Source organism: Helobdella robusta (assembly GCF_000326865.2).
Source record: "Helobdella robusta unplaced genomic scaffold HELROscaffold_46, whole genome shotgun sequence".
In the NCBI taxonomy this organism is placed as follows: domain Eukaryota; kingdom Metazoa; phylum Annelida; class Clitellata; order Rhynchobdellida; family Glossiphoniidae; genus Helobdella; species Helobdella robusta.
In genome coordinates this window covers 165,206-178,850 of record NW_008705138.1, presented here as the reverse complement: position 1 = coordinate 178,850, position 13,645 = coordinate 165,206, and the positions used below count along the sequence as shown (strand labels likewise).

Sequence of the window (13,645 nt, the reverse complement as noted above, 5' to 3'; positions counted from 1 at the left end):
TGATAAGCTGTCGAAGATGTTGAAGACAGCTGAAGTAATGATTATGATTCTGGTACAGATGGTGGCTATGTGGATGGTGATGCTGATGTTGATCGTGAGCCAGATGGTGATGTTGGTGGGTATTTGGTTGGCGGTTTGGTTATGTGGTGATGTTGTAGACGGTGATGTTTTATAATTTAAAGTTGAAATTTTTTCAAACTGGTTCACCACCATACCAGGAAAAAAATAGAAGAAATTAGCAGAATGGGTGCTTTGAGTCAGGAAGAGATCATTTCCAACACAAGAACTGTTATTCAAGGTTTGTTTGTTCACTATGTTTGCTTGTTCATCATATTTGTTTGTTCATCCTGTTTTAGCTTGTTTGCTTTCTTGCTTGCTTGTTTGGTTTGCTTTTTATTGTTTATGTATAGTATAAGTAAACATGTATGCATGTGTATCTGTATTATGTTTATGTGTATTATTCTAACAACAACAACAACAACAATGCAACTAACTACCAGGTCTTGACTCGTTGCGATTGGAACATCACCAACTACTAAACAACCTTCTTTCCATGGTGAAGACATCAACGACATCGTCTCCGGCAACAACAACAACAACAGCAACACACATACAAGAGAATGGGATTGCTGACAAAAACTTCCACAACATCAACAACAACATTGTTGAAGAGAAGATCAACATGTTGAAGAAGGCCATTGAGGCTATTGATCTGGCTATTGGGGAGGCTCAGGTAATCCTTAAGATGATGATGATGATGATGATGATAATGATGATGATGATAATGATGATGGTGATGGAGGTGGTGGTGTTGGTTATGATGATGGTGAGAGCTGCCAAATCAAAATAAATAAAAAAAAAGAAACTCATTTATCTGTCAAGAGTACAAAACTGAATGACATGAAACAAGATCAAAATAATATATTATTATAAAATTATAATAAATTGTAAAATAAATTAATTGCTGGGAAAAGTTAATTGCACAAAAAATTATTCATGGCCCTCTCTCTATTGAAACGCAGTCAGAGCAGTAGAAAGAACTGTTATCATTATCATCGTTATTAGGAAAAGTTATCATCATTATATTTTTATCCCCATGGGCATTATTGTTAGAAGAAATTTGTTTGTATGAGGCCAGAACTTTCTCATTGAAAATTCATCTAGAGATGATGATATTTCCAAGTCAGATCTCGGGATCATTGAGTCTTTCATCATTCGTCAGAATTCATAATGATTGTAAAAGATTTTACAATATTCCGAAAGCACATAGACACGATGAAATTATTGTATGTGAAATGTACAAATTTAATTTAACCACCACACACGCACTCATTAACATTTCCTTACCAGATGATGGTATCATTTGCTGGTCACATGGAGACAATTGAGAGCGAGAAGCAGAAGTTAAGAGCGCAGGTACGTCGACTTTGTCAGGAAAACTCCTGGCTCAGAGACGAACTCTCCATGACTCAACAGAAACTTCAACACGTTAGTTGCTGCAGTTCGCTTCCTATTCTTCCTACACGGATGTATTCTTTATTATTATTCTTTATTACGATGATGTACTATTCTTCGTTTGTCTCTGTGCTTATCTTTTGGTCGCTTCATCTCATGCCTGCTATTTATCTCCATTCTTCTGCCTTTATACTTCGTTCATTAATTTGTTTTGCTCATGGATTTGTTCATTAATTTGTTCTAAGAAGCAAAAGTAATGTTCGTATTGTATAAATTGTACAATTCACAGATCACAACAGGTAGCATAAAATAAAACACGCGCGTCGTTGTAGAAAACCTGAAAATTTACGAGAATTAAAGACGTACATCTATCTATACACAAGCGAAATTGTACGCCAACAAACACACCACACCACACAGCACAATTATTTTGATTGAACAGAGCGAACAGAAGTGTGCACAACTGGAGGAACAGAAGACACACTTGGAGTTCATGGCCGCTATGAAGAGATACGATTCCAACGCGGTTCGTGTCTTTATGCTTTTATGAAGAAAGAGAGAGAAAGAGAAAGAGAGAGAGAGACAAAAGGTGTAAGAGAGATACGAGGAATGAGGAATTTTGTAAAATTTGTTTTGCTTGGGTTTATGATTTCTTTGCAAAGTAGTTATCTTCTAAATATTTTTTATCCGCACGTACGCCATACATTTTTTTACTTAAAAACTTAAAAATTTACTTTTGCATTTATTGATGTTACAAAACTTGAAAGACTTGATAGGTTAATAAATTCCTTGCAGAATGAAAGTGAAACTCAGAATGATGCTTCCTCCCTGCACGTCGATCTGGGTTTCCCCGAGGAGGATGAAGAGAATCAAGCTGAAGGTGGGTAGTTGTTTTTTTTATGTTTGAATTATTTATCTTCGGTTCGTAACGACCTTGGAAAGGTCAAGCAAGGGTCATTGATCGCATGGTTGATGAATATAACGCTCTTGTTTTTGTATGATTGTATGTTGCTGTTGTTGTTGCTGTTGTTGTTGTTGTTGTTGTTGTTGATAGCACACATCTGTATGGTTGTTGTTGTTAGTGTTCATTGTGTAAATGAGGTTTCAATAAAAGTTAACTTAAATGAAAAAGTTTAAGTTTGTGTGTAAAATACTTGTTTGATTGGTTTGTTGGGTGATGATTTAGGCAATAGTTGAACCAATCAATGAATAAGTGAATGAATAATAATTCAAGTTATGAATAAATGAATGAATGAATGAACGAACGAATGAATGAATGAACGAATGGACGAATGAATGAATGAACGAATGAATGAACGAATGAATGTTGGATTTATTCCTTCATCGTCCTCAACATTTCTGTTATTTCTCCCATCAACATCAAACTTGTTCAGCTGTTTTCCCCAATACTTCGACATCTCAGTCGTCGATCGTCGGTGGTGGCTACGAGGTTCCAGCCCGCCTGCGCACTCTCCACAACCTCGTCATACAGTACGCCTCACAAGGTATTTATTTTTCGGCTATGCCTGTATCTTCTGTTGTTTGAATTTGGATTAGTCGGTGAAGTTTCGCATAGGTTTTGTTTATTATTTTCAGTTTTCAGGTCCTAATTTTAAATAATTTATGAATTACACGTCCAATCATAACACGACGATCGAAACCTCCATATCGAAATATTTAACCCAAAAACATCAAGTAGCACCATGAACATAGCAGCAACGACTAACTCGTTGCGAATGATTCCAAATAATTTAACACCACCACCAACAACAACAGGAGCATGCAATCACACAAAAAACAAAAGTATTATAATCATCCACCATGAAAACAATGACCCTTGCTTGACCTTTCCAAGGTCGTTACGAAGTGGCAGTGCCCTTGTGCAGACAGGCCCTAGATGACCTTGAGAAGACAAGTGGGCCCGATCATCCCGATGTGGCCACAATGCTGAATATTTTGGCTCTTGTTTACAGGTACGTGTAGCAATTGTACTATGTTATATGTTACAATATATCACTCTAATGATATATAGGATTTAAAATACAAGTTACTGCTGCTGTCCATTAGAATTTATCGGAGATAAAAATTTTTTTTAGTAGAAAAAATTCAAATTCAAATATGTTTTAAAAATGGTAAAATATATTCTCTTAACTGTTCCTTTTCCTTCTTCAACTTCATCACCTACTATCTGGTCATTATCCTTATTGTCTGAACCTTCCTTCTTTATTCTTCATCTCAATCATCATTGTTCGAATCATCATTATCTACATTATCCCAATCAATAGTATCTTCAATTGTTGTCATCTAATGATACATCAACATCTTAATCATCATTATTTTCTTCATCTTTATCATCTTCTTCCTCTTCTTCATCTTCCTCATTATCATCTCCTTCATCTTCATCCTCCTCCTCCTCCTTATCATCATCATCTCCATCTTCATCCTCTTCCTCCTCCTCCTCTTCATCATCATCCTCATCATCTCCATCATCCTGATACTCAGAGACCAGGGCAAGTACAAGGATGCAGCGAACATGTTGAATGATGCCCTCCAGATCAGAGAAAAGAGTCTGGGATCTGATCATCCTGCTGTTGGTTTTTTCCCTTTTTGTGTTGTGCCGTGTTTCGTTGTGCTGTGTGTTTTGTAGTGTGGTTATGCTTCGTTGTGTTGTGTTTTGTAGTAAATATTTTTTGCTGAATGTTTTTAAAGTGCTTTTTGCTTTTTATTTTTGGCAACGGTTGTAGATCTGGTAAAAGTGCTGGCAATAATAATAAATGCTGTTAACCATGATCATAATGTTGCCAACACGAATTTTAATGTTGTCAACCCGGATTGTAATGTTGCTAACTCAGATTGTAATGTTGTCAACCGGATCGTAATGTTGTCAACCGGGATTGTAATGTTGTTGTCAACCGGAATTGTAATGTTGTTGTCAACTCGGATTGTAATGTTGTCAACCCGGATTGTAATGTTGTCAACACGGATTGTAATGTTGTCAACACGGATTGTAATGTTGCTCAACAGGTGGCAGCCACACTGAACAACTTGGCGGTGTTGTACGGGAAGAGAGGCAAGTACAAGGAGGCTGAGCCACTTTGCAAGCGGGCGCTCGTCATCAGAGAGAAAGTAAGATGAGATGGATGGATGGTTGGATGGATGAATGGAGAATGGATGGATGGTTGGATGGATGAATGGAGGATGGATGGATGAATGGAGGATGGATGGATGGTTGGATGGATGAATGGAGGATGGATGGATGGTTGGATGGATGAATGGAGGATGGATGGATGGATGAATGGAGGATGGATGGATGGTTGGATGGATGAATGGAGGATGGATGGATGGTTGGATGGATGAATGGAGGATGGATGAATGGAGGATGGATGGATGGATGGAGGATGGATGGATGGTTGGATGGATGAATGGAGGATGGATGGATGGTTGGATGGATGAATGGAGGATGGATGGATGGTTGGATGGATGAATGGAGGATGGATGGATGAATGGATGGATGGATGTATGAGTAGATGGATGGATGTCTCTTTCTTATTTGTGCATTCGTTTTGAGGTTTATCAGTTTCGTTAGTTTTTTTTCTTCACGGTTTTGGTATTGCAAATTTATCTATTTTTTAGTCTTCTGATATATTGTTTGTTTCAGTTCATTCTTTTGTCAATTTCTTCAGCTAACCAATCAACCAGCCAACTAATCAACCTACCATCCAACCAACCAACCATCCAACCAATCAAACAATCCTTCAGCCAACCAACCATCCAACCAATCAAACAATCCTTCAGCCAACCAATCATCCAACCAATCAACCAACCAACCGTTGAAACAAACACAAAGGTCCTAGGCAAGGACCATCCAGATGTTGCCAAACAACTGAACAACCTTGCCCTGCTCTGCCAGAACCAGGGTAAGTACGAGGAGGTGGAGCAGTATTATCAGAGGGCCCTGGATATCTATCAGTCGAAAGTGAACGGCCCTGATGACAACAACGTCGATAAGACTAAAAATAACCTGGTTCGATGTTTTCATACTTCTTTCAGGGTTGATTGTCTAGTGCGTGCGTGCGTGTGTGTGTTGTGTGTGTGTGTACGTACGTGTGTTGTGTAAACTTTGTTTTGTGTTTTTTTAATCCATTTTCCAATTTGCCAATTATTCAAGAGGTGAATTTATCGTTTCGCTGTGAGTCGTTGAAAGAGAATGTACAATAATAATAATATCAATAATAATAATAAAATAAATTGAATGATAATACAAATAATAATAATAAAATAAAATGAATAATATTTTTTCACAGGCATCTGCATATTTGAAGCAAGGAAAGTTCAAGCAAGCGGAAATGCTCTACAAGGAAATATTGACGAAGGCGCATGAGAAGGAGTTCGGATTGAGTGGAGGTGAGCGTTTGATTGATTGGTTGATTGATTGGTTGGTTGGTTGATTGATCGATTGGTTGGTTGGTTGATTGGTTGATTGATTTATTGATTGGTTGGCTGGCTGGCTGATTGATTGATTGATTGATTGATTGATTGATTGATTGATTGATTGATTGATTGATTGATTGATTGATTGATTGATTGATTGATTGATTGATTGATTGATTGATTGATTGATTGATTGATTGATTGATTGATTGATTGATTGATTGATTGATTGATTGATTGATTGATTGATTGATTGATTGATTGATTGATTGGCTAGTTGATTGGCTAGTTGATTGGTTGGCTGGTTGATTGGTTGGCTGGTTGATTGGTTGGCTGGTTGATTGATTAAATGGCTGACTGGCCGACCAACTGATCAAATTGTTTATTTTAAGATTATTCAGTTCTTTCAAATTTGTAGTTTTATTTCTTAATATATCTGTTGATAAGTAGATGTCACAAAGCCTATTTGGCAGTATGCAGAAGAACAGGATGACAGCAAGGTTTGTTCATTCAGTCACTCCTTCCTATCATTTTCATTCTTCCATCATTATCAGAATCTACATCATCACCATGATCATCATCACTCTCTCACTCTTTTATTCTGGATGCTTTGATTGGATGATGGATTCTGGATGATGGATTGTTTCTGAATGCTTCCAGTTATACTGGAGCTCAGTGGAATGCTTCACGTACGTGAGAGTTGTTTCTAAGTGCATCTTCAGGCTTTAATCTGAATGGCGCATTGTTGTAATGTCGCTATATTTTCGTCCTCATCGCCATCAAAGTCATCATCATTTCTCAACCAACCGCAACCCCTGGCATAGCATAAATTATACCGAGTTTCAATGGCAATAGTTGTATTATTGAATAAGTTATTTTCTTATTATTAAATGCATTGTCCTGGTTATGACATTAAACTGACCCTCACTGCCTTGTGAGTGATGTTCGATCATCAAAGGCTAGGCCCACCGCTTATAACTGTGGTTGCGTAAGGAAGGGCGTCCTGCCTAAAAATTAGCCAAATAAATTACTTATGATGGAATGGCGTCGAGGGGTATTTCGGTTTCATCATAGGTAGCCAAACGGCAACCCCCGATCTCGGGGAAAATGTCGTCTAAACGTGTGTTGTTGTAAATGCATGCCCGAAACCATTCATTCCACACGACACACACACACACACACACACACGACATGACACACCACATACACACACTCACACGCTACACCACGCACACACACACCGCACGACATACTGCAGGGTCGACCGAGGGACATGAACACCATGAAAGAATACGACAACTGGCAGAGATCTCTCGGTCCCAATGGGTCTGTGGTGATGATGATGATGGTGACAAGGGTGATGATGATGGTGATGGTGATGGTGATAGTGACAAGGGTGATGATGATGATGATGATGGTGATAGTGACAAGGGTGGTGATGATGATGATAGGCAGGGTACGGCGTCATCAGTATCATCAATAATGATACTGATGACGACGACGATGATATGTTGGTGGGATAATGGGATAATGATGATGATGATGATAGCAACATAACAACAAAGATACAACAACAACACCCTACAGTATGACGGTGACGACGACGCTGAAGAACCTCGGCGCACTCTACAGGAGGCAGGGCAAGCACGGAGCTGCCGAAACCATCGAAGAGTTCCTCAACAAATCCAGACAACAACAACAACAACAAAATGTTAGCTTTTACTTCTGTTTTTTTTTCCTGTTATCATCATTGTTACCTATCTGCTCATGGAGTGATTTTTTTTCTGTTTTTATATGATGAAGTTGTGGTAGATAACAAGTTGCCTACATTTCGTTTCTTACTCACTCAGTTACACTACAATCAAACAATTTTTGGTTACAGAAGGGGCTATACCATCTACTGCAGTACATTACATACGTACTGTCATGTCAGCTTCCATGCTACTCCTTCGCAATTCACCATCTCCGTATTCATAATCCATCATCTTCATGATTCATCATCTTCTTAATTCACCGTCGTCATAGTTCATCATCGTCATAATTCAACATGTTCATAATTCGTCATCTTCATAATCATCATCGCCATCATCATCATGATCATCATCATCATGATCACATCCACCAACACCACCACCACCATCAGGGTTACGACAGCGGCAGAGATGTAAGATCCAAGCAGTCGACCACGGGCCACATGAGGGAGAGCAGTCGCAGCGGTGGAGGCGTGTCCGGTGGCGCAGGTGCTGGAAGGTCAAGGCCAGTCTCTATGGACGGGTCCTTCTATGATAAGATGAATAATTCTTCTGATAGGTCAGTTCCGTTATGCAAGGAAAGATCTGTTCAGACAAATTAAACATTTTATGTATGTATGCGTTTATGTGGATGCATTTGCGTGTGTGTGTGTGTGTGTGTGTGTGTTTGTTTGTTTTTGTGTATGTGTGTAGAATCATCGTTAAGTTTGTTCATAGTGATGTTTTATTTATTATTGTTTACTGGATGTGTATTTTGTCGTTATTATTTCAATTATTATCATCAATTCAATTCATAATCTCCAGAACGTTTCCTTCTTATATCTAAATTACAATTATGACGTCATAATTGTTATTGTTCCTTTCATCATCATCATCATCTGTCATTCATTTTCATCACAATTTAGCCACCCACCATAATTTCAACAATACATTTCACCATCACAACATCTAGGCCTGAGCAGCAACAATAGCTTGTACAGTGCAGTGTAACAAACCAAAAAACGAACCGACAACAATCAAATGTGGTGCCGAGATGTCATACGTTTCTATGTTTTGTTGCGTGTGTGCGTGCGTGCGTGTGTGTGCGTGTGAGCCATTATCTATGTATCTATGTATGTTTGCATGCATAATTAAATGAACAAGTATTTGCACGTGTATATTCCACAAACGCTTAATTTATTCATACCTGCTTTATTCGTTACTTAATTGGTCGCGCGTGACGTCACCAGTGCGTTTATGAATGCGTACGATGGAGGGCTATCGTGTTATTACGTCACGGTGAGATCACATGACTTGTTGTAGAGTCACGTGCTGTTTGGGATGACGTCACCTGTTTGGGATGACGTCATCTGTTTGCGATGACGTCACCTGTTTGGGATGACGTCACCTGTTTGCGATGACGTCACCTGTTCGGGATGGCGTCACGTGTTCGCGATGACGTCACGTGTTTATGTCATGTCACGTGTCAGTTATAATGGGGGTCGTTTGGGATGATTGGATTGGGTGTTATCGTGCAAATGCATGGCTCTTTTTTCTCTACCTATTTCAACTAATTAAGTTAGAAAGAAAGAAGTAAGAGTAGATAAACAATGAAATGAACAAATGCTCGAGGGAACGTGAGCACGGTCACGTCTTCTACAGTGTAGACTCGCTTGTTTCTTTTTTGTCTATATAGTCGAAAGATGCATCTTCACTCATGAGTGGATGAGTTGAAATCAATTTTTATTTATATGTCTTTTCAAGCTTCTCATTTTAGATTTTAATCTTTTTGTTTGTTTGTTGAACTTTTAATTTATTCATTCTGGTCACTCTTTCGTTCATTCTTTTATTCAATCCCGTCAATCGATCATTCATTTGTCCATCCATTCATTCATTTATTTATTGAATTGTATATATTTTTGGATACCATTAATAGATGAATAAATAAATTTGAGTAACAAAGAACGAGTAAATAAATTGATGAACTTGTGATTGGTTGATTTTTGCCTAATTCGTCGCATGTTTCATTTCGTACTTTGTGAATTTTGGAAAATTACTTCAGAATCAACTAGTCAGACAAGCAGTGTTTTCGGTAGATCATTCATGCTGTTATTCATTCATTCATTCATCCATTTACTCGTTCACTCATTCATTCATTCATTCGTCTGTCTGTTATTGATAACATAGCTGTGTTGTATGTTTCAGTCTAATACGTAGTAGTTCATCAATAATCTTTCTGAATGGGATACCTATGACAACTTTTAATTTATGAACTATCTATAGAGAGAGAGAGAGAGAGAGAGAGAGAGAGAGAGAGAGAGAGATGGAGAGAGAAATATAGAGAGAGAAGGAGAGAGAGGGGCAAACATTTTTTACATTACATTTAAATGAACATAAATAAAGTGATTAAAATTGCATGTAGTAGCAGGAGTAGAATTAACGAAAGTTTAACTGAATGCGTTTCTCGTGCGTGGCTCACCACCACCCTTTGAAATGCACTCCTCAAACACCAATCTACTTTTCATTTATTTGTTTATTTATTTATTTATTAATTTTTATTTTTAATCCACTCGTCGGTTAATTAAATAAATTATTTATTTGTTTATATTTCTTCTACAGAGTTTTTTAATTTGCATTTATATATTGTTTTTCAGTATATATATATCTATTTATATATATACATATATACATGCTCTATCTATATATATATATATATATATATATGTGTGTGTGTGTGTGTGTGCGTGTGTGTGTGTGTGTGTGTATATATATTACTCCACTCGAATATAATTGATATAATTGAATAGAATTTTTATAATATAAGAGAGCTGGTTTTTTTTAATGTGCTGTTTAATGTTTTTGTTTTTAATTATCACTGAATAATAATTATTATTTTATGAACGATTATTATTATTATTTAATCATTGTCATTAAACTATGAATGGAAATGAATTAAGGAACAAACAAACGAATGAATGTATGAACGAACGAACGAACGATTGAATGAATGAATGAATGATTACGAAAACAATGATGTAGCAATGATAGAGAGAATTGAGCTTAAGGACATAACTAAATGATAATAATGATGATAATGCTAACGATGGCGACTTCTCTGTGATGGGGATGACATCGTTGGTGAATCAGAAACACACTTCACTGTGGCTCCCATCTTTACTACCGCAACCACTTCTCTTGTCTACTGACTTTTGACTTTTATGGTAGACATAGGCCGTAGTTGTGGTTGATGCAGGGGATACAAGGTTGTCGTTGTTTGTGGTTGCTGACGCAGGATGTACTGGCTGCAATGTTGTAGTTGTGGTCGTCGAAACGGTGATATGCAGTTTGTAAAGGGACTTTAAAAAGCGCTTTAGAAAACTTAAAGATGACTACCGATATAAAGGCAACGTAAATTTTGTCAATTTCCCATGAAAAACTTTTTCAAAAAACTTTTCAAACAAATTTTTTCAAAAAATTGACTGCAACTTCCAGGCTCACATGTTTCAAACGTGGAAAGCAATTGTCACCAAGAGTATCTATCATTCATTCGTTCGTTCATTCGTTCGTTCACTCTTTTTACCATTTTTTTGTTTTAAGCAAATTGAAAATATATAAATTGTATATATTGCGTAGGCAAATTTGAACTGTACAAAATGTTTCTTTAGTGAGCTGACTAGTGATGGAATAATGAGTGATTGGGTCATTTCAGACCTTACTACCTTTGCGTTTCTTTACATCTTCACCGACGCTTTCTTCATCATCACCATCTTCATTACCATCGTTGTCACCCGTCACCATTATCACCATAATCATCGTCTTTATCATCGTCGTCATCACCATCATTGTCATCATTCTTATCATCTTTATCATAATTTTCATCGTCACGTCACTGTAAATATTGCTTTTAGCTTCCGTGATTGTTTTTATATCATCATCTAATATGATATGTATTTATTTTATTATTACCAACTTTATTATTATTATTAAGTGTTATCCATTAAATACGTTACTATCATCTACTATCACGCACCTCTTGTTTTTTATACATTTATTATGGGTCATTCACTTTCAGAACACACACACACATTGGGCGGCAAGATGGCTCCATGGTTGAAGACGCCTGGTCCTGCTGTTACACTGACTTGGTTTGAAAACAAAGAAATCCCCGCTTATCACATGCAATGTGTGTGATGCGTGGTTCTCACGCGTATTCATAGACGCTGTGTTTGTTCCTCATTGATGCCTATGGATCGAGCGCAAAAGTGAGAATGACCTTTAATCTTTAATTATACAGTGTGTGTAATGTTTTTTTTTTGGGCTACTATTCATTTTAGCATTTGCTTTTCATTATGACCTTCAAAACAATGTTTGATTGAAGATCCGTGGCTTATGGTGTTATTAAGATTTTTATGAAAAAACTTACACACACTCTCACACACACTCCTACACACACTTAAACACACATGCACATGTATATATATATATATATATATATATATATATATATATATATATATATATATATATATGTATATATATATATAATGTTAATTGTAAATCTTTAATCATTCATTAATTAAATCGGTTAATTTTTCAATCAGTCAATTTTTTAGACAATAAAGGACTCATTTTCTTACTCACATTTCATTAACATATTTATTGTATTCGAAATATTTGGAAAGTTGTGTGACACTGTCGACTGATCTGAACTGATTCATCACTCAAAAGATTAGTCACTTCAATTAGTCACTGAATTAATCTGTAAAAACAAGTTGTACATTAAATGCAACTTTTAAAATTTGAGAGAGGACCTGTTTTTGCCCTCTTCAAATCTTCAAATACAACCAGCCATGTTGCATTTCAGAATAACACACTCGTATAAGTTTTGTCGAGGTCTGTCAACGTAAATACAATACAGTCTAATAAAAAAAATGCTATTATAAAGTGTTAGTTATGTTAATTTCGTAAATTATTTAATAACACACACACACATATATTTATATATATATTTATATATATATATAGTATTGTTTGAATTTGACCGAATTGTTGGCATTAATCAACTTAAAGTTAATGCCAACAATTTGGTAGAATACATACAGTACGGTATAAAATATGGTCTCCTTCCAACATATATTTATATATACACATATTCAGACTTTAAAGGGGTGGTTTCAGACTTTAGAGGGGTGGTCGGGAGAGTCATTTGGCACGGGAATATATTGAGTCTTCTTAAACCCACAAGTACGTGATTATATAAATGGTGAGAATTTTCGACCTGCTCCCGCAAGTACAGTTGGCCAGTACCTGTACACAAAGTACGCCATCTCATATGAATTTATTAATATATATATATATATATATATATATATATATATATATATATATATAAAATACGTTATCCCATATATGATCATATATGTCTATATGTAAATGCTATGTATGGTGTACTTTATTTATAAAACTTTAATATGCTTCCGTACAGATTTTGTTTGATAGTCTCTCATTCATTTGTCGACCTGCGCTGATGAATAGCGTAATTAAATGTTTCAAAATTTCAACCTTAAGATGCTATAATGATTTGTTTCTATGGTTCAAATTTGTTAATTTTTCTTTGATTTTGACATATCGTTTGTTTTAAAAATTGTGACAATGTATGAATCTTCTTTCGTTGCATGAATTTTGTTTTCTGGTGTATGTAAATTGAAATTATTGGCGCATTTTTCTCATCATTTATTTGCACGTTTCAAGAATAAAATTATTTAAAAACATTTTAGATTTTTATTTTTGTTATTTAAATTTTTTAATTAGAAAAATAAACTGCAAAAAGCAGGTGCTTTGTAAAGGTGAGAATATTCAATCCGCGATTTGAACGTTTGAGTGTTTTGAACGACGTTGTTGTCCAAACATACTTGCTAGGATTCTGTGATAATTCACGGACAAGTTTTAATAACAATGATGTTAGTATACTGCTAACACCAGCGTTATCATTCATTATCCTTATTAACATATATATATATATATATATA

General features: G+C 36.1%; 1 protein-coding gene across 1 annotated transcript; it reads left to right on the top strand.

Moving 5' to 3' along the window:
• Positions 1 to 243: 243 nt before the first annotated feature.
• On the top strand, positions 244 to 8,699 carry HELRODRAFT_114226 (hypothetical protein; the record flags this gene model as incomplete). Its single annotated transcript, XM_009026250.1, has 17 exons — positions 244 to 298; positions 501 to 556; positions 620 to 733; positions 1,351 to 1,488; positions 1,898 to 1,987; positions 2,251 to 2,335; positions 2,850 to 2,960; positions 3,311 to 3,428; positions 3,958 to 4,045; positions 4,480 to 4,581; positions 5,303 to 5,479; positions 5,760 to 5,859; positions 6,337 to 6,386; positions 7,145 to 7,212; positions 7,474 to 7,597; positions 8,030 to 8,196; positions 8,590 to 8,699. The coding sequence occupies 17 exons, from the start codon at positions 244 to 246 to the stop codon at positions 8,606 to 8,608; spliced, it is 1,662 nt and encodes a 553-aa protein (XP_009024498.1). The 3' UTR covers positions 8,609 to 8,699.
• Between the last annotated feature and the right edge of the window lie 4,946 nt (positions 8,700 to 13,645).